Source organism: Gossypium raimondii, chromosome 7 (genome assembly GCF_025698545.1).
Source record: "Gossypium raimondii isolate GPD5lz chromosome 7, ASM2569854v1, whole genome shotgun sequence".
Lineage (NCBI taxonomy): Eukaryota > Viridiplantae > Streptophyta > Magnoliopsida > Malvales > Malvaceae > Gossypium > Gossypium raimondii.
This window is the reverse complement of record NC_068571.1, coordinates 42,816,178-42,838,156: the sequence shown is the minus strand read 5'-3', so window position 1 is coordinate 42,838,156 and position 21,979 is coordinate 42,816,178. Positions and strand designations below refer to the sequence as shown.

Below are 21,979 nucleotides of genomic sequence, written 5' to 3'. Positions count from 1 at the left end.
ATAAAAATATATTGCTATTATTTACACATAACTTACTTTGGTGCAACAATATAAAAATTTAGCAATTTAGTCCTTAATCATTTCTTTTCTCTGATCAAGGTCGATTCCACTTCTTTCTTGATCTATAATAACACATTTGACTTATTTAATACTCACATTTATCAAAACAGTCCTTGACTCAAACTTTGGAAAATTACAATTTTGCCCCTAAACTTTTGCATATTTACACTTTTGCCCCAAAGCTCGTAAATTAAAATTCATCCCTTATTCTTATGTATTATGGAATGCTGAAAATTTTTCCCTTCTATGGCAACATCAAATTCCCACTCTAACACTTACTTATGAACATTAGGTATTTTTACCGATTATATCGTTTTACTCGTTTTCACTTAAAATCACTTAGCAAAAGTTATTTAACCTAATTTCAAGCTTCATATTCTACCATAAAACATAAAAAAATAAACACATTTCACCTATGGGGATTTTTCCAAATATAAACCCTAGATTAAATTATTGCTAGAATAAGCTAAATTAAGTTACCGGGACTCTAAAAATGTAAAAAACATTAAAAACAGGGCTTGGAATCACTTACTATAGGGCTTGGAAGCTTGAAAACCCTAAATATGACTTCCCCCTTATGAAATTCGGACAAAGCTTGAAGATGGATAAGAATTTGGCTTATTTTGTCTTTTTAATTCATTTTAATTACCAAATTACCAAAAAGCCCTTCATTTAAAAATATCCTATTTCATTTATCTCATGTTCATTTTTGTCCCACCATTTAACCAATGGTCGAATTACCATTTAAGGATCTCCAATTTAAAATTTCATAGCAATTTCACACCTCCAGCTTCTAGAACTCAAGTTTTGCATTTTTTACAATTTAGGTCTTTTAACTAAATTGAGTGCCCAAACGTCAAAATTTTTGAACAAAATTTTCACGAAATCATTCCATGAAACTGTAGACCATAAAAGTATAATAAAAAAATTTTTCTCCTCGTCGGATTTGTGGTCTCGAAACCACTGTTCCGACTAGGCCCAAAATTGGGCTGTTACATTAAGATTAAATCACTATTTGGATCTAATTTAATAAATTTTTTACATTGGAGTCTGAACTTCTTTTTGCCAAAGTTAGTTTCTGAGCTTAGTAAATTGTTCTTGCATTGATACCTGAATTAGGTAATCGTTCCCAGTTTGGGGCTTGACTTTTTTCTTGTCCAAGTTAGTCTTTGAACTTGGCAATTGTTCCCACATTGGGGCCTGAACTCTAGGGGTTTTAAGGACTAACTTGAACAAAAAAAATTCAAACCCCAATGTGAGAACAACTGCAAATTTCAAGGTTTAACTTAGATAAAAAAAATTTAGGCCCTAAAGTAGAAACAATTTCCAAATTTAAGGTTTAAGGTTCCACAATATGGGAAAATTTGTCAAGTTCACATCTCAAAAAGTAATTTAACCTTTTATATTACCTAAATTTTTATTTCTTATCAACATATATTCAGATATGAATATAAGTATGATTGTTCAAATATATATACATAAAAGATCAAACATATCAATGTTAGACATATACCAAATATAGAGAAAAACGTCATGAAGCTAGCAGTTACCTGATCAACTCGGTGACTTGAACCTCAGGTTAATCCTAGGAGTCCGATGTTTTCCCTGAACCATATCTCTGATATCAACATGGGAGAATAATGCAACACTAGCAGCTTGCACCAATGGCTGGTCTCGAAGCATATCTTACACGAAAATCGTGGAACTGGTGACCATTCCGAATAGTCAATCAAGCATTATCCCAATCCCTTGCAAAATTATTTCAAAAATCAACCACCTAGGAAACATATATATGTATAAATGCATTCATTCAATGGATTGCCAATGAGGGATTGGTCCTTATTGTAAGGCCAACAAGGCCCTAAGTTAGAGTTTAATCTAGGGAGGATTTTCTTTGATTATACGATGGTTTTTGGGTAACTTGTTCTCGATTTTTCCAAGAGAAGGGCTTGTTTGATTGATAGTTATGTTAAACTGTCCTAACTGGCAGCCAATGCCACGGCTTAGTACGTAAGCCGGAGGAGGAGTCACTTATTCGTTGCAATGATGGGTCATTTACTATATAGGCTATTAGGAAAACATAAGCATAATAACCTCCAATAACTATTGGCATTCTTGTTCCAAAAAGTGCTTGGAGAATCGTGTTATCATTTAAAAATTTGGCTATTAGGTTTTTTTTTATCCACTTTGTCACTTGAATTTGACAAATAAATTCCTTTTGGTCTTTGAATTTAAGGTATTATCCTTTAAATTTTAAAAATTTTATATAAATTTTCAAGCGATGATTATATTCAGTGTCAACAATTGAACAAGTGGTTGAACAGGTTAAACCATCGATTTTTAATTCAACCAGTTTGATGGATTCCATCGCCAAACATTTTATACAACTTTGACAGCTTTTAATATTCACATAATAGTAATTTTATCTCTCATCGTTTATATATTGTGTCAATTTGATCTTGATTCTAAAAAATTCAACTCCCTAACATTTATACAGTGCAATTTTTTTATTTTTTTACAGTTTTGCTTTTGTCTGTAACATTCAAGGTTAAATTTAAAACAATAAGAAAAGATAAAATTATTATATTAAATTTTAGATTTTTAGTTTTAATATATTTTGGATCAAATTTAATTGATAAATTTATTTTTTTGCTTTTAACCTTGAAAGAGTCATAAAAAAAAAAGCAAAACTATAAAAAATTTAAATTATACAATGTGTAAAAGGTAAAGGTTCTTTTAGAATCAAAACTAAATTGATAAAATGTATAAATATTGACGATTACAATTTTTATTATGCCAATTTTATAAACTAAAATAATTTAGATAAATAAAAACAAAATAATTAAATAGTATCTAGTTTAGTAGTATTTTAATAGTAATTATATCGTAAGCCTAAATGCATAAAATGTTATCACATTGCAATATTTTTTGTTGAAGTATATTTTTAAAAATAATTAAGTTTAAGAAAAAAATTCTTAAAAACATAGAATGTAAAACAAAACAAAATTTGTATGCAAAATAAAAATAATTATAGCAGTTACAACCTCATCAAAAAAATTTATACCTATGCTACTGATTACGCAATCGGGGTCGGTTTCGCTGCGATAGGGGCAAAACATGCAGCTGGATTTTGTTTGCCACTAACTTTAGGCTTCACGTTCGAACATTGTGATATTGCAGGTCGAGTCGGCCTACTGTGCGTAATTTCAATGTAAATAATCTTGATAGCTTCTGGAAGCGCAGAAGTACCATGAATATTTTTGAAACTAATGTTGCTTAGTTTAACTTTTGATTCTTCCTTCATCAACAAAATAATGATTTAATGATCGATTAACTCTTTTTGTTCTCTTACGATTTTGATAAATATGTACATACATTTATTTTGCATTTATTCCATGGGCACTATTTCTGATCAATTATAATAGGAGAACTGACATTGGTCACGGTAATATCCTCAAAGTGAATGTTCGAACACCTGGCCAACTTTTGATTCTAACACCATTTGAAGTATTAGTCAAAGTGTAATTTTTTACTGTAACTCCATCAACGGGTACTTCATTTTTAAACAGTCCGAGACTGCCAATATTGATACCATGTCCTGGTCCACAAGTTACTCCATTCATAACCAAATTTTTGGAACCATCCCCAATTGAAACACAATCATCACCAGTTTTTATCTCCGTGTTAAGAACATTGACCCCATCTGATCTCCCGATGTGAATCTCATCTGTGTTTGGGCTTTCTCTAGGTGCTGATACAGTCAAATGTTTGAAATTAATGTTTTTGCATCCTAGAACATTAACGTGGAACTACTTGCTGTCTTTGGTAGTTATACCTTGCACCATTGTGTTGGTTAAAAAATCAAACCTTAGGTTGTGTTTAATTTCTGAATGAAACAAAAAATAATTATTACTTAATTCTATTTATAAAAAAAAGTCATAACTTCTCAATAAGAACAGAACTTACAATAGGAAGTGAATCACAATAATCGTGCTTTTCGCAACCTTCCCTTTTATAAGCAGTGGTTCCCTGGCTGTCGAAAACTCCTCCGCCAGACAATTTGAAATTTTCAATTCTATTGAAGGCAATCCATTTAAGCTCCTTAAAAGCACTAAGGTCTGCCGGAGCCTTCACAATGCCTTCAACTTGAAGCTCAATAGAAGCCTTACAAGGGCCATTTAAGGTAGTTGTACTTAAAAAATATATCCCTTTTATGAAACAAACACAGGAAAATGTAGAAAATATTTTTCAGAAACCATTTTCAATGAAACAAATAGAGCATGCCTTAACTGAGTTGGTGTCACAAGCCAAGGGACACTGGCTCTATTGGGTAAATTACTTGAATTCAAAGTCTCATTGCAATTTCATATAATTATTTCATGTATCAGCAATGTTCTACAAGTGTAGTTATAATGCTACTAAGAATCTTTGTTTTTCATTTTTTAAAGAATAAACATAATATGCAAATACGCTTTTCTTTTATTTCAATTCAATTGTAAGTTTTTTTTTTTAAATAATATCCATTCAACGAAAAAAGTTTACAAGTGAGGACCAAATCTCGAATAAATGTACAAAATAAGATGTAAATAAAAAAATGAATTACAAAAGAAAATCATACTCTGTTTGAATCAATTTGAAAACTCTATCATATGTTGGTGTTTAGCCATTAGGACTAAGAAGGTTAAACCTTGATGTGTAGAGTTTTTCCATGCCCTCACTACTGTTACAATGCACACACCTCAAGCACCCAATAAATGTGAAAAGATTGAGCAAAAATAGGCAAACTAAATATGCCCAAGAGCTCCCAAAATGGGAAATCAAACCCTTAGCAGAGGAGCCAAGCAATGCATTATTATGTCGAAAAAGAGGATGCTCATTCGCATCTCCTTAGCGTCCACATACCGGTACTATGCCGGCTAATACAAAAGTCAACGAGAAAGAAGATAAAGGGGGAAGAGAGGGTTGATTGTCAGCCATATAATCGTCAACAACCACACCGCCAGCCAAAAGGTTAAGGCCTTACTTTAATAGCAATGTTGACAACTTTAAATATTAATATTTAAATTACTCTTGCCACTAATACAAAAATATTTATAAAAAAATCAAAATTTAAATAATATAAATTAATTAATAATTCATAAAATGTTTTGAAAAATTACACGACTTGCCATCTACTACTACCCATATTTATCAAAGGAAAAGCTAGTAAAATATCTGCAACTACCAAACCTAATTTTGGGAATTTTAGGTTGGTGGAAGAAACCTATTAAGATTAGAAGGAAAAGTATAAAATTCTTCAATCCTATTATCTCCTCTAAATGTTCTAAACTTAACCCACCATGGCATCCCTCTATCTTTCTTCGATTTCTCCACTTTTATCGTGTTGTCTAATATCACCGCCACCGTCAATCCCACCATCGCCAGTGATGAGAACACAGTGTTCACGAATGCATTGAACTGCAAAAATCATTCACTTTTTTACCCTCTTTTATCATTGAAGAATATGGGATTCAAGTTTTTTTTTTAAAAAACACTTACCCAGGCTGCATCGATGTGAGCGAGGCCATGATAGGATGGGTTCTAATATTGGTTGAAGAATTGAGGGATGGAAATCCCTAAGAAGAGTTATAATCCTGTTATGATAAGGTTTCTTATGCAATTCATGTTTTTGAATTGTAGACACGATAATCTAGCGGAACCTGCAATCAACAAAGCAACAATATTTTCATTAAGGTTACTAAGATGGGATAAACCAATATTTAGTCCTAAATGAAATAAATTTTTTTTCATCTTGGTCCATATTTGTCTTTGACAAAATTGGGAAATTTTGTCATCAGCTTGGATTCGGATGATGTAAAACTTTTAATCTACGACGCCATCACCTAAAATTTTAAAATCTAAAAAACACAAGAAATATATTAAATTATTAATTTAAAAAAAACCAAGTGATGGCATAGCAGAATTTAATAATATTCATTTTAGTATACTTTAATGGAATCTAAATTTAAGGATTAAATTGATAAAAGTTATCAAGTTCTTAAACTACTATGACCTTTTATGGTAAAAAAAATTTTAAACCAGGCTTGAATTTGGATTAATTGAGTAAAGATATATATGACACCCCAAACTCGGCCAGGACGGTCCAACTTTAATTTCGAGCAACACATTAGCCACCGAGGTGACTCTCCAAAAAACTACCACAAATCACACCAACGATCCATACTCACCATACATATACAGAATATTTCATACAAGCATTTACTCCTAAGAGCATGCTTTTCTAAATCAAACTATAAGTTATATAATAAGCAGAATAAGGCGTACATGGATTTTGGCAGGCTCTACTAGCTTCAAAATGTCTCGTTAGTTCATATGGGCAGTATCATATAATTCAAACAAAAAATTCAGCCAAACAAGCAAACACGAAGATTAAAAAAATCTAAAAAGTTAAAATAGACCAAAAAATCCAATTACAACCCTCTAAAAAATTATTTTTAAATTGTCTAAAATTATATAACTCTCATTCCAAATCTCCAGCCTGGAAATGTCCCACATTGCCTTCTTGGGGTTTTATAAGCTCGGCGCACATACTGTAGAAAGAAAGTTTGTGCAATGGATCACCAAACTGCTGCCCTCCTCGTTATCCTGCACACTACTTATCGTAAAGGGAGAAGAAAGTAAAGAGATGAGCTTGGGAAAGCTCAGTGAATACACATGTACACAACACAAGAAAACACATCAATAATTCACATACTAAACAACTCACTTACAGACAGATCGGATATAACAATTTGCACATAAACAGTTCTACATGTAGGTGGTTTGCATACAATCGGTTCGCATGTCATTAATTCACATATAATCAACCCCTTTTAGTTTAGTGATATATTGGCAATTTGTGAAAATGAAACATAATTAAATAATATACTCATTGGATAAACGGATCTCCTAAAATACACCCTAAGACTCATAGAGCCACTCAAATCACCATATAAGTGTAGCACGAATGCTCACACTCTCTGAAAAATACACCCTTATGATCCCCGATGAATGGAGCATAGCCCGACATTCCCTTATTTCTCCATCGAATCATTGGGCCACAATGTCCTATCACATTACATAGGTGAGCACTCACAATCCTTTGGCATGGCATGCTAACTATATCCAATGATTCAAAAAATTCACAATGCCAACATATCGCAGTAATATAAATTTACAGATAACGTCATTTTAGGCTCACAATTTTTAATAGAGCTCACACTACCACAACTCGTCATAGAATAGCTTGGAAAGCATTAAGCTCGCATATACAGAACATTAACCATAAAACAGCAGCATATGAGACTTAGGGTTCGCACACCGCATATATATACATTTATATATAATAGATAGAACAAAACTTTTTAATGCAAAGGTATGTTTATATATTTTTTATATTAAAACCCGCGCATGCATACATATAATACAAAACCCTTTTAATGTAAAGATATGTACATATATTATTTATAATAACCTTGGTGCATGCATTCATTGTATATAACAATTCCCTTTTACATCATGTATATATAAAACATAAATTAAAAGCCACAAACTTATCTATAATATATAACAGTACACACAAATTATACTATATAACAAACTTTAGACGCCTATATATATTATATATTTAACCTAACCCTGGACGCATGTATACATTTTACTCAAGGTTTGCATATCATGTAAAAACACACGCACATAGATTCATGCTAAGAGTTCGCACAACGCACATGGATGAGGTTTGCACAATGCATGGAAGAGGCTCACACATGCACTTGTTCAATTCATAACATGAAGACAGGGTTCGCATGTCTTACATGCTTTCAGTAGAGCTCGACCTTGTTTTCAAGTGCAGTATATAGTGTACTCACCTTGTACACCACAATGTCGATTATGTGACCTTTTCCTTGCCTTTGTCTCTACTAGTCGATGCTCCTCTGGTATTTTCAGCTTCGCATGAACAAATACACATCACATATTGTCTAAAACAATTTAATTGATTCTCTACTCAATAACAGCCCACTACTTACATTATCTCTTGCAGATTTTTATTGCTCTAATACTTACCCCATTTCCTAACTTTTAACCCTCCTAACTCATATATTTGTAGATCTAGACTGTTAATTAAATGTTAATCTCACCTAACTCTTTCCTTTAAGAATCAGTCACTGTTCATCATCTTCCTCAAGAATAAAATCATTTTAAACAACATTTCTTAGTTTTGCCGACTTCAATCCACCATTTTCATGAAGCCAGATCATAAAAAAAACAAAGATTATTTATATTTCCTAACTAAACCGTAGATACTTTAGTCAAAAGCATTTCATGCAGATTTGATATGAAAATAGATTGTTTACCTTCGGTTTTGCTATCCTTGGTGACTCTCGAGTGGTCCGCTCAATAACCGAACCAAAGTTTAAGAAGAAAAAGTTGGTGTTTTACTTGAGAATTTAAAGAAGAAAATGGTGCTTGGTTGCTTAGAAAATGTAATGCGCAAGAAAATTTTGAAGAAAAATTAACTACCAGATGCAACAGTTTTTGAAATGAAGAAAGTGTAAAAAGAAAGAAAATAATTTAAAAAAGGAAATTAAAACAGGAGAAGCAAATGAGCAGTGATGGCTTATATAGCCAAATTCATTTATAAATTTAGTTTACTTATCCTATAGATCCCTCCTAATTCTACCCTGCTTTAATAAATCCCCCACTAACCATTAGTCCTAATTTACCTATTTAAGTTCTCTATTGTCGTTATTATTCCTATTTAGTCCTAATTACTAACGTGATTTCTATTTACTCTATTTTTAGTCTATAATCTAATGTCAATACTATCGGCTGGTTTCCAGGATGTGACAATCTAAAGTTGGGATAAAAATGGGTACATATGGTTAAAATTAAAACATACCTACAAGGCCGAAAAGTATACAATAAAGTGCTGCAAAGATCGGGAAAGGTATGGATGCAATCACTGTTCCGAATTTTCCTACACAAAATATCATATATGTTAAAAATTAAATCACTATTTGGATCTATTTTAATAACTTTTTTACACTGGAGTCTAAACTTTTTTTTGCCAAAGTTAGGTTCTGAGCCTAGTAAATTGTTCTCGCATTGAGACCTGAATTAGGTAATCGTTTCCACTTTGGGGATATAAATTTTTTTTCCAAGTTAGTCTTTGAACTTGGCAATTGTTCCCACATTGGGGCTTGAACTCTAGGGTTTTTAATAACTAACTTGAACAAAACAAAAGTTCAAACCCCAATATGAGAACAACTTCAAATTTCAAGGTTTAATTTAGATAAAAAAATTTAGGCCCCAAAGTAGAAACAATTGTCAAATTTAAGGTTTAAGGTTCCACAATATGGGAAAAATTGTCAAGTTCACATCTCAAAAAGTAATTTAACCCTTTTATATTACCTGAATTTTTATTTCTTTTCAACATATATTCAGATATGAATATAAGTATGATTTTTCAAATATATATATAAAAGATCGAGCATACCAATGTTGGACATATACCAAACATAGAGAAAAACATCATGAAGCCAGCAGTTATCTAATCAACTCGACAACTTCCAACTCGAGTTAATCCTAGGAGTCTGACGTTTTCCCTGAAACATAACTATGATATCAACATGGGAGAATAATACAACACTAGCAACTTGCACCAATGGTTGGTCTAAAAGCACATCTTATACGGAAACCGTAGAAATGGTGACCGTTCCGAATAGTCCATCAAGCATTATCCCAATCCCTTGCAAATTTATTACAAAAATCAACCACCTAGCAAACATATATATGTATAAATGCATTCATTCAATGGATTGCCAATGAGGGATTGGTCCTTATTGTAAGGCCAACGAGGCCTTAAGTTGGAGTTTCATAATGTTTGATTGATAGTTATGTTAAACTGTCCTACCTGCCAGCCAATGCCACGGCTTAGTACATAAACAGGAGGAGGAGTCACTAATTCGTTGCAATGACTGGTCGTTTATTATATAGGCTATTGGGATAACATAAGCATAAGAGCCTCCAATAATTGCTGGCAACCTTGTTCCAAAGAGTGCTTGGAGAATCATGTTATCATTTAAAAATTTGGTTGTTAGATTTATTTTTTTTAATCCACTTTGTCATTTGAATTTGACAAATAAATTCCTTTTGGTCTTTGAGTTTAAGGTATTATCATTTAAAATTTAAAAATTTTATATAAATTTTCAAGTGATGATTACATTCAGTGTCAATAATTGAACAAGTGGCTGAACAGGTTAAACCATCGATTTTTTATTCAACCAGTTTGATGGATTCCATCGCCAAACATTTTATACAACTTTGATAGCTTTTAATATTGACATAAAAGTAATTTTAGCTCTCATCGTTTATACATTGTGTCAATTTGATCTTGATTCTAAAAAATTCAACTCCCTAACATTTATATAGTGCAATTTTTTAATTTTTTTACTGTTTTGCTTTTGTTTGTAACATACAAGGTTAAATTTAAAACAATAAGAAAAGATAAAATTATTATATTAAATTTTTAGATTTTTAATTTTAATATATTTTGGATCAAATTTAATTGATAAATTTATTTTTTAGCTTTTAAGGTGAAAGAGTCATAAAAAATAAAACTATAAAAAATCAAATTATACAATGTGTAAAAGTTAAAGGTTATTTTGAGAATCAAAACTAAACTAATACAATGTATAAATATTTAGGATTAAAATTTTATTATGCCAATTTTATAAATAAAAAACAAATTTAGATAAATAAAAACAAAATAATTAAATAGTATCTTGTTCAGTAGTATTTTAATAATAATTATATCGTAAGCCTAAAAGCATAAAATGTTATCAAATTGCAATATTTTTTGTTGAAGTGTATTTTAAAAATAATTAAGCTTAAGAAAATATTCTTAATAACATGGAATGTAAAAATAAAAAATTGTTTGCAAAATAAAAATAATTATAGCAATTACAACCTCATCAAAAAAATTTAGGGTAAACTATCAAAATAGTCACTTTTGTTTGCTTCGGGTTATATTTTAGTCACTTATGTTTGAAATGTTACGTTTTAGTCACTTACGTTATCGTGTTGTAACATTTTAGTCACTAAGCCATTAATTTCCGTTAACAATGTAACAGTAAGCTGATGTGGCACATTAAATCATCATTTCAAACGAAAATTTTAGGTTAAATTATAAAATTGGTCCCTATATTTTTTTCATTTTGAGCAATTTAATTCTTTTCTTTTATGTTCTTTTAACTTTCTTTTTTTCCCCTTTATTTTCCATTCTTGTTTACTTCTCTCTCTGTTTTCCTCCCTTCTCCATTTTTTTTAATGTAGTTTTTTATATTTTCCATTTGTTAAAACTAGTCCCTATACTTTTTTTTGAACAATTTAATTTTTTATTTTATTTCTTTATTTGTTAAAGCAAATTATCTTTGATTACATACTCGTGTGTAAACCCAAAGACCATTTTTGATCATTGCAAGATGAATAAAATCGATCTTATTGAATTAATCAATACCAATTCTTCTTCAATATATAATAGAACACCAAGCTAACTTCTACCAAAGACATTAATTTGTTTACCAAATTGGTGCCAAAAACTAGAAATCAAGTTAACTCTAATGGGATCAGAAGGGTTAACCTTTGTATAGCATCAACAATAGGTGTAAAATATAAAAACCCCAATTCACATTTGTTTACAATAAGCAAAAAAGATTTAAAAAATCTTTATTCGGTTTTCATTGAAGATCAATACAAAATTGTTACCCTAAGTTGAAAATATACTAAAAACTAATCAAAAGGAAGATTAAATGAACGATAAGAAATACCCAATACCAAAATAAAAGTATAGAGACTAGTTTTAACAAACAGAAAATATAGAAAAACTATGTTAAAAGAAACAGAAGGGAGGAAAACAGGGGAGAAACAAAGAGAATGGAAAATAAAGAAAAAAAAGGAAAGTTAAAAACTTTGTATTGATCTTCAATGAAAACCGAATAAAGATTTTTAATCTTTTTTTTTTGCTTATTATAGACAATTGTGAATAAAATAAAAGGAAAAAATTAAATTGTTCAAAAAATAAAAGTGTAGGGACTAGTTTTAACAAATGGAAAATATAAAAAAATATGTTAAAAATGGAAAAGGGAGGAAAATAGAGGAGAAATAAAAGAGAATGGAAAATAAGGAAAAAAAAGTTTAAAAACATAAAAGAAAAAATTAAATTGCTCAAAACAAAAAATATAGGGATCAATTGTATAATTTAACCTAAAATTTTCATTTAAAATGATGATTTAACATGCCACGTCAGCTTAACGTTATACTATTAATGGCAATTAACGGCTCAGTGACTAAAATGTTACAATAGGATAACGTAAGTGACTAAAATGTAACATTTCAAACATAAGTGACTAAAATGTAACCTAAGGTAAACAAAAGTGACTATTTTAACAGTTTACCCAAAAAATTATACCTATGCTATTGATTAAGCGGTCAGGGTAGGTTTTGCAGCGATAGGGGCGGAACATGCAGCTGGATTTTGTTTGTCACTAATTTTAGGCTTCACATTCGAACATTGTGATACTACAGGTCCAGTCGGTCCACTGTGCGTAATTTCAATGTTGGCAAGTTCCACATTTACACACGGCAAAGTAGAGCTACAAATAATCTTGACAGCTTCTGGCAGCGCAAAAGTGTCGTGAATATTTTTGAAACTAATGTTGCTTAGTTTAACTTTTGATTCTTCCTGCATCAACAAAATAATGATTGAATGACCGATTAACTCTTTTTGCTCTCTTACGATTTTGATAAATATGTACATACATTTATTTTGCATTTGTTCCATGGGCAATATTTCTGATCAATTATAATAGGAGAACTGACATTGGTCACGGTAATATTCTCAAAGTGAATGTTCGAACAAGTGTTGGGTTCAGCACCTGGCCAACTTTTGATTCTAACACCATTTGAAGTATTAGTCAAAGTGCAATTTTTTACTGTAACTCCATCAACGAGTTCTTCATTTTTAAACAGTCCGAGACTGCCAATATTGATACCATGTCCTGGTCCACAAGTTACTCCATTCATAACCAAATTTTTGGAACCATCCCCAATTGAAACACAATCATCACCAGTTTTTATCTCCGTGTTAAGAACATTGACCCCATCTGATCTCCTGATGTGAATCCCATCTGTGTTTGGGCTTTCTCCAGGTGCTGATACGGTCAAATGTTTGAAAGTAATGTTTTTGCATCCTAGAACATTAACGTGGAACTGCTTGTTGTCTTTGGTAGTTATACCTTGTATCATTGCATTGGTTAAAAAATCAAACCTTAGGTTCTATTTAATTTCAAAATGAAACAAAAAATAATTATTACTTAATTCTATTTATAAAAACAAAAGTCATAACTTCTCAATAAGAAAAGAACTTACAATAGGAAGTGAATCACAATAATCATGCTTTTCGCAACCTTCCCTTTTATAAGCAGTGGCTCCCTAGCCGTCGAAAACTCCTCCGCCAGGCAATTTGAAATTTTCAATTCTATTGAAGGCAATCCATTTAGGCTTCTTGAAAGCACCAAGGTCTAGTGAGCCTTCACAGTACCTTATACTTGAAGCTCAATAGGCCTTGCAAGGTCCATCTAAGGTAGCTATACTTAAAAAATATATCCATTTAGGAATCACAATTTTTGCCGGAGATGTCGAGGCACATGCTTCTTTCCAAGCATCCAACAATGGCTAAAACCAAAAAAGAAAAAAAAAGATACATATAAAGATAAGAGATTTGAAAAATAGTTATGCATGCTTTTATTTGCTAACTATAAAGTTATATGATATTTTGCTTACCTTACTCGAATATGTTTTCTCGTCTGCCTTTGCACCAAACTTTGCAACAACATCAATAATACCACCACCTCCACCTCCTCCTTGACCTACAGCGGATGATATGGATAAAAGTAATAGTATTAACATGGATGAAACAAAATTAAATTGAATAGCCATACTTTCTTTTTATTTATTTCAAAGAGAGAATGACTTCTGTCTTTTGTTTTGTTTCAAACCATCTTATATGGAGAGAGTACGGCCAAATTACAACCAACTAAACGTTTTCTATTTTAATTAGTGTGGGTAAATAATATGACCAAGTTTTACTTACTATAATTAGCACTTTTTTTTTCTTTTTGGAAGGGAATTTGCTCGTTAATTTGCCAACAAACTTGATATAGTAAAAAGAGTCAGGTGACTTAATATAATTATTTAATGTTTCTATATATAATTGAAAATAACAAATAAAATTGTTGACTTAGCTCGGTTGGCATCGATATTGTTGCACATGCAGGTGACCGTGGATTCGAGCATGCTGAAGGGTATTTATGCTTTCCTATAATAAGGGTTGGGAAGGAGTTATGAGTAGTTTTAGGCATTGTATAAAAAAAATGATGAATTAAATTATCCATTATTAATTTAATTTCTATATTATATTAATAATTTATTATATGGTTAGATATAGATAATTAAATATGTATGTTTAATAATATTGAAAATTATACTATTTTATTAATTTTAAATATTTTTAAAAATAAAAATTTATTAATAATATAATAATATTAAGCTTAACTTAAGCTAATTTTTATATAAAAATAAAATCACCCATAAAGGATAAGTCATTCTAGAGGAAAAAATGGCTTATTTTTCGTTGACTTGTAAGTTATTTTTCATTGACCAAACTGTTTTCCATGAAACAAACACAAGAAAATATAGAAAATATTTTTCAGAAACCATTTTCAATGAAACAAACAGAGCCTGCCTTGACTGAGTTGGTGTCACAAGCCAAGGGACACCGACTTTGTTGGGTAGATTACTTGAATTCAAAGTCTCATTGCAATTTCATATAACTATTTCATGTATCAGCAATGGTCTACAAGTGTAGTTATAATGCTAGTAAGTATCTTTGTTTTTCGTTTTTAAAAGAATAAACATAATATGCAAAAACACTTTTATTTTATTTCAATTCAATGGTAAGGTTTTTCTTTTTCTTTTTTAGAATAATATCCATTCAACGAAAGTGAGGATCAAAATCTTGGATAAAATTACAAAAGAAAATCATACTCTATTTGAATCAATGATACGTAGAGTTTTGTCATGCCCACACCTCAAGTACCCAATAAATGTGAAAAGCTCGAGCAAAAATAGGCAAACTAAAGATGCCCGAGAGCTCCCAAAATGGGAAACCGAACCCTGAACAGAGGAGCCAAGCAATACATTATTATGTCAGAAAAGAGGATGCCCATTCGCATCTCATTAGCATCCAAAGGCCGGTACTATGCCAGCTAATACAAAAGTCAATAGGGGGAAGAGAGGCTTGATTGTCGACTAGATGATCGTCAACAACCACACTGCCAGCTGAAAGGTTAAGGCCTTACTTTAATAGCAACGTTGACAAACTTTAAAATTTCATATTTAAATTACTCTTACCACTAATACAAAAATATTTATAAAAAAATCAAAATTTAAATATTATAAATTAATAAATAATTCATAAAATATTTTGAAAAATTACACGAATGGCCTCTACTACTACCCATATTTGTCAAAGGAAAAACCGGTAAAATATATGCAATTACCATGCCTAATTTTGGGAAATTCAAGTTGGTGGAAAAAACCTATTAAGATTAAAAGGCAAAGTGTAAAATTCTTCATTCCTATTATCTCCTCTAAATGTTCTAAACTTAACCCACCATGGCATCCCTCTATCTTTCTTCGATTTCTCCACTTCTATCGTGTTGTCTAAGATCACCGCCACTGTCAGTCCCACCATCGCCGGCGATGAGAACACGGTGTTCACGAATGCATTGAACTGCAAAATCATTCACTATTTTTTTACCCTCTTTTATCATTGAAGAATATGGGATTGGAGTTTTTTTTTTTTTTTAAATAAAAAAACTTACCCAGGCGGCATTGGTGTGAGCGAGGCCACGATGGGATGGGTTCCAATATTGGTTGAAGAATTGAGGGATGGAAATCCCTAAGAAAAGTGATAATCCTGTTATGATGAGGTTTCTCATGCAATTCATGTTTGTGAATTGTAGAAACGATAATCCGACGGAACCTGCAACCAACAAAGCAGCAATATTTTCTTCAAGGTTATTAAAAGGGATAAATCAATATTTAGTCCTAAATGAAATAACTTCTCTTCAACTTGGTCCACGTTTGTCTTTGACAAAATTGGGAACCCAATTTTGTCATGAACTTGGATTCGGATGATGTAACACTTCTAAACTAAGATGCCATCACCTAAAATTTTAAAATCTAAAAAATACAAGAAATATATTAAAATATTAGTTAAAAAAATTAGGTGATGACATAACACAATTTAATAATGTCATTTTATTACACTTTAATGGAGTCTAAATTTAAGGATTAAATTAAAAAAAATTATCAAGTTCTTAAACTAATATGACATTTTATGGTAAAAAAAAAATTAAACCGGACTCGAATTTGGATTAATTAAGTAAAGATCTATGGTTGGGATAAAAATGGGTAGGTATGGTTAAAATTAATACATACCAACAAGGCCGAAAAGTACACAATAAAGTGCTGCAAAGATGGGGAAAGGTATGGATGCAAACACTGCTCCAAATTTTCCTGCACAAAATATCATATATGTTACGATCAAATCACCATTTGGATCTAAATTTAGTAACTTTCTTTTCCCCAAGTTAGGTTCTCAACTTAGTAAATTGTTCTCATATTTAGGTAATGGTTCCCACTTTGGGGCTTTAACTTTTTTTTTTTTTTGTCCAAGTTAGTTGTTGAACTTGACACTTGTTCTCATATTTGGGGTCTAAACTTGCCAATTGTTTCTACATGAGGACCTGAATTCTAGGGTTTTTAAGGACTAACTTGAACAAAAAAAAATTCAAGCCCCTAAGAACAATTGCCAAATTCAAGGTTTAATTTAGATAAAAAAAAATCAGGCCTCAAAATAGGAACAATTATCAAATTTAGGGTTTAGGGTTCCACAATATGGAAAAAATTTGTCAAGTTCAGACCCAAAAAAGTAATTTAACCCTTTATATTACCTGAATTTTTATTTTTTTTTCAACATATATTTAGATATGAATATAGGTATGATTGTTCAAATATATAAAAATAAATAAATAAAAAAAGGATCGAGCATATTAATGTTGGACATATACCAAATATAGAGAAAAACATCATGAAGCCAGCAGATATCTGAACAACTCGGCGACTTCCGACTCGGGTTAATCCTAGGAGTCCGACGTTTTCCCTGAAACATAACTATGATATCAACATGGGAGAATAATACAACACTAGCAGCTTGCACCAATGGCTGGTCTGAAAGTATATATTACACAGAAACCGTAGAACCGGTCACCGTTCCGAATAGTCCATCAAGCATGATCCCAATCCCCTGCAAAATTATTACAAAAATCAACCACCTAGAAAACATATATATGTATATATACATTCATTCAATGGATTGCCAATGAGGCATTGGTCCTTATTGTAAGGCCAACGAGGCCTTCAGTTTTGAGTTTCATAATGTTTGAGCTTAATCTAGGGAGGATTTTCTTCGGTTATATGATGGTTTTTGGGTAACCTGCTCTCGGTTTTCCCTCAGGAAGGGCTTGTTTGATTGATTAGTTATGTTAAACCATCCTACCTGCCAGCCAATGCCACGGCTTAGTACGTAAGCCGGAGGAGGAGTCGCAATAGCCAATCGAGATGCCGCCTTGTATGCTCCAGTCGACTATAGCATCGTAAGTAACATTAAAAGCAATTTCATTAACCCGGAAATTATTTACGGTTAGAACTTTTTAAGTAGATGTATACCTCAACCATAGAGACTAAAACTGCAGACATCATAGCAAAGGAATGACCAGCCGAAAATGTAGGAGGACCCCATTGAAGAGGGTAAGGAAACTTGAACCTGAAGCATAAAAACATTAACGTCCGAACCAGTGAAAACGGAACATAAAAATCAAAGTTAATGTTCTGATATATACCATGGAGCAGTTGATATGAGATTTGCTCGGTCGGTACGACAACTAATTTGAGTAGCAATCGGCTTGTTATGATAAGCCCCACCGGCAGTCAGTATAAGGGAATAGATCCATATGATTGTACCGCAGATTAATATGGGAAACCTTTCGAAAATTGGGATATCTCTTAATGGTCTCACATGTTTTAGATACTGCGACACTCCGATCACCAATAACAGCATCGGCAGCCCGATTTCAACACAATTTCCAAGCTGAAACGATATTATTAAGAGAAGTTCCATGCTTTAGAGTAAACTTAATGGACTCTCTGAGTAATAGGGAAAAAAATGACTGTTCTATTACCAAAGGAAACCCTCTTTGAAACAATCCCAAGCCGACCAATGCGACCACCGGTGACATACCGAGGGGGCTGAAGAACCTGCATGGGAAAATGATAAAGAACAGTATAATCCAATGCCAGTCAGCTAGCAACTTCACATTTTTGTATGTTAATGATGAATGTACCGTGAAAAGAGACCCCAAACTTGGCTGTATCCCAGTATAATTTGTATGCTTGAGGCTATGACAAGAGCTCCTTGAATTGCACGCATCGTTTGTATAAATCTCTGCAAACCAATCACATGGGAAGAGACCTCTTTCAAATTACCCCTAGCAAACGAGAAAGTTCGGTTTTTGAAAAGGGAATCAAAAGACAAGACTCGTAGTGGGATGTAAAAGCTAGCACTGATAGGAACAACATGCAATGTTTCCATTGCCGATTTTTTTGAACCAATGTTGATAAGTAGGTGTAACAAGCAACTTACATCATGTCTGTCACTAATCCGTTGCAATGACGGGTCGTTTATTATATAGGCTACTGGGATAACATAAGCATAAGAACCTCCAATAACTGCTGGCAATCTTGTTCCAAAAAGTGCTTGGAGAACCGTGTTAATGCCGGCTACAAAGAGTAACGTTTGTATTACCAATGCTTTGTCCCGCTGATTACAAGCCAAAATATGGATAAAGAAACAAAATACGTGTTAAAGAAGGAAATGCTTGGGAACCGATAAACTTGGCTCAAGGTTACCGGCATAGTTAGATAGTGCCTAGCTACGAGTCGTGATATAAACCAAGCATGAATTAAGATGAAAAAGAACTAACAAAATCGAGTATAACAAGCTTACATCGGTTCCACCCATTGCTGGAACGAGCAATGTAGGGATCATTACACTTGTACCCAACATTAGGATATAGTTCTGAAATGCTAATAGGATGGTCTCAGCTGCAAGAAAATGAACTTGGCATTGTCAAAATGTGATTTATTTTAACTGTGGCAAGATATAATCCTTCAATGCTTTAAGCTGCAATGCCTTGTACTTCTATATTTCTCGGTTATATGGAATACACATAGAAGTTATACAAGCCTAGACAAGCACCAAAACTCGACCTATGATCAAACAGGTTTACTTAAAGCCGGGCAGTTCAATATAGTTTAGTAAACTATAAGCAAGGGGATTCGATATTTCCGATGGTTCACATGGGGAAAAAAGATACCATTGGTTTTCAAAAAAGAAATGCAATGATCAAATCTCTTAACCCTTTTCTTTTTCCACCTAGAAATGTCGATATTTTGAATCAAAACCATCATCGCCCTCACCAATCTCCAAATAATTCATGCATTTGGATCCTACATCTAGTTTAACAAATCTATAGATCATATCATATCATATTATATCCTAATATGAGATGCTATAAGCAAATGCACAATGGCATGATCTCTTCCAAGGCGAAACCGATCATCATCGGAGTGAATGTATGTCATTATAAGGTAATCTATATCATTTGAGCATGCCAGTGCCCAGTTTTATGTGCTTGGGATCAATATTGCAGTCATACTAAAACCATGACCCTAAAAATTTGCATTAGTTGAATGCATTTCCAAGTTGATTTAAATAATCGCATCATACAATGCAAATGATACCCCCAGTATTTTCATTCTTCTAGCATGAATGAGACCATTTTTGTAAGCAACCAAAAAAAGGGAAATTACAAAAATGTCATCTCCCAAAATCAGTTGAAAGTTTCAAGGAATTTTCTGTTTGGTACCCGGGAAAATGCCCAAGAAAAGAACACTAAAATCAAGGAACAAAGGTGGAAAAAGAATTAATCTTTTTTCATCATTTATTTTCCATCTAATGGATTCAAGTTCATAATTATGCCATAATGTCACGTATTACTTTCACATAAACACAACAACCATTTTGTTTTCAGCTTATAAAAACATTAACACAATGAGAACAACAAAGACAAAAAAACAAACACAGAAGAAACATTTTTAAGTTCAAGACCAACAACCCCATTTTTTCTTCTCGTCTAAAACATTTCAAATATACAACAAACACTAGATAAAGAAAGAACATACCCCAAGAAGGGTTAGAGTCTATGCAATACTCAAGGTCTTGAAGCTGGTCCATAGGAGGATGGGTTATTTCCGCCATTGTTATTAAGCTTTAGAATAGATAGAAAACTATTAAGTAAAAGGAAGAAGAAGGAGAAGGGAGGAAACTGAGGTAAAGTAAAGTGGTGTAAAGAAAAGAGGGTTCTAATGAAATAATAATAATAAAAATAGTACCAAAAAGAGAATAAGATGACAATGAACAAAGGCAAAGGCAAAAGAAGCAATGGCCTCTCAGTGAAGCCCTCCGACACCACCTTTTTTTATTTTTTGGTACTTGTACTTTGCTCTCTGGTCGAGAAGCTTGTTGTTTATTTAGTTTTATTATTATTTTTTTAATTAGCGTTGATTTTTTTTTCATTTAATTAATTACCATGGTTTATGCAGGGAATGGATGAAACGAGTACAACAGTGGGTGTACGGTCTCAAATCCCCCACACACATTGAAATGAAAATCTTAGATGTCTTTGTCTTCTATATTCTATGTTCTTTATATTTTATTTTTTAAAGTTAAGTATGAAATTCAATCCAATAAACATTGCTAACCTGTTAATACTATGATTAATAAAAGAACCATTTGTTGAAAAATGGAAATTATTTGAAATATATTAATTTTTGAATATTTTTGCTCAATTAAATTATTATAGTAGATTTTTGTTGTAAAACTTTGAACTTCAATATATTAAATATTTTAAAAATCAGGATATCATAATCTTATTATGACAAAAGGAATATTAATTAAATTTAAAGCGTTTTTACTGATAAAATAAAATTTTAAATCAAATAAAGAAAATCTTATCTCGAATCCCTTCAAATTTAAATTGAGCATGCCAACAGATAGTGTAAAATTGAGAAGATAAAATTTTGGATTCTTCCATTAATTACTTCTGATTGCTTTCTTTCATCCCTAATTTTAGCTAACATAATTATTATAGAAATATTTAATAGTTTTGACATTATGGTAAAATATTCAAACTTTTATTGTTAAATTAATAACTAAATGCAATTAGATATGATTTGGACGAAATTAAAAAGATTAAATAATTAGTAATAAAATGATTCTATTCAAATACAAATTATTCATTAATAGAAAACAAAATAAAAGATCTGGCTATGATAAGAAACACAATAAAAATCAAACACATAAATTTCTAATCATAAAAGACAAATAACCATCATTGATTTTTTTTTAAATTCAATTTTAAGTGAAATGAAATTTGATGTCATTAAGTAAATTACCATATGATATTATAGTACAGATTCAGAATACTAATAACTCTTCTTTTTAGCAATACTCTATCCAAATTATACAAAAGAAAAATCTAATGTAAACCTTTCTTATAATTTTTTTCTAAAATTTGACCATCAAAATGTGACATTTAGATTATTAGAAGTAAAAGATTAAATCAGGATTAATTGT

The 21,979-nt window shown here is 31.6% G+C and overlaps 1 protein-coding gene and 2 pseudogenes across 3 annotated transcripts; all 3 read right to left on the bottom strand.

Moving 5' to 3' along the window:
- Window positions 1-3,136: 3,136 nt before the first annotated feature.
- LOC105761604 (polygalacturonase-like) lies at window positions 3,137-5,245 on the bottom strand (annotated as a pseudogene).
- A 43-nt stretch (window positions 5,246-5,288) lies between these two features.
- Window positions 5,289-20,819, bottom strand: LOC105789857 (nucleobase-ascorbate transporter 1). Of its 3 annotated transcripts, none has more exons than XM_052633231.1 (13): window positions 20,527-20,819; window positions 19,289-19,386; window positions 18,926-19,102; window positions 18,627-18,727; window positions 18,465-18,540; window positions 18,126-18,373; window positions 17,953-18,049; window positions 17,783-17,869; window positions 17,472-17,530; window positions 17,295-17,386; window positions 16,663-16,740; window positions 16,044-16,204; window positions 5,289-5,517 (listed from the first exon to the last, which is right to left on the bottom strand). In XM_052633231.1, exons 1-13 carry the CDS (start codon window positions 20,600-20,602, stop codon window positions 5,305-5,307), a joined length of 1,563 nt encoding a protein of 520 aa, XP_052489191.1. In that variant the 5' UTR covers window positions 20,603-20,819; the 3' UTR covers window positions 5,289-5,304. The 3 variants fall into 3 exon arrangements, with proteins under 3 accessions (XP_052489191.1, XP_012472641.1, XP_052489192.1); XM_012617187.2 differs by lacking the exon at window positions 5,289-5,517 and adding an exon at window positions 15,587-15,952 and having other exon boundaries at window positions 20,527-20,814; XM_052633232.1 differs by lacking the exons at window positions 5,289-5,517; window positions 19,289-19,386; window positions 20,527-20,819 and adding an exon at window positions 15,587-15,952 and having other exon boundaries at window positions 18,627-18,770; window positions 18,926-19,070.
- On the bottom strand, window positions 12,581-14,102 carry LOC105789888 (polygalacturonase-like; annotated as a pseudogene).
- Window positions 20,820-21,979: the final 1,160 nt, after the last annotated feature.

What these genes read in the sequence shown, in the direction of transcription:
- LOC105789857 (XM_052633231.1), bottom strand. Translation starts at nt 20,602, where the DNA reads ATGGCGGAAATAACCCATCCTCCTATGGACCAGCTTCAAGACCTTGAG. An exon ending in ACCGGTTCTACGGTTTCTGT is followed by an intron (nt 17,387 to 17,471) that starts GTAATATATACT and finishes GTTATGTTTCAG; the next exon opens with GGAAAACGTCGGACTCCTAG. An exon ending in TGTACTTTTCGGCCTTGTTG is followed by an intron (nt 16,205 to 16,662) that starts GTATGTATTAAT and finishes TGTTGGTTGCAG; the next exon opens with GTTCCGTCGGATTATCGTTT.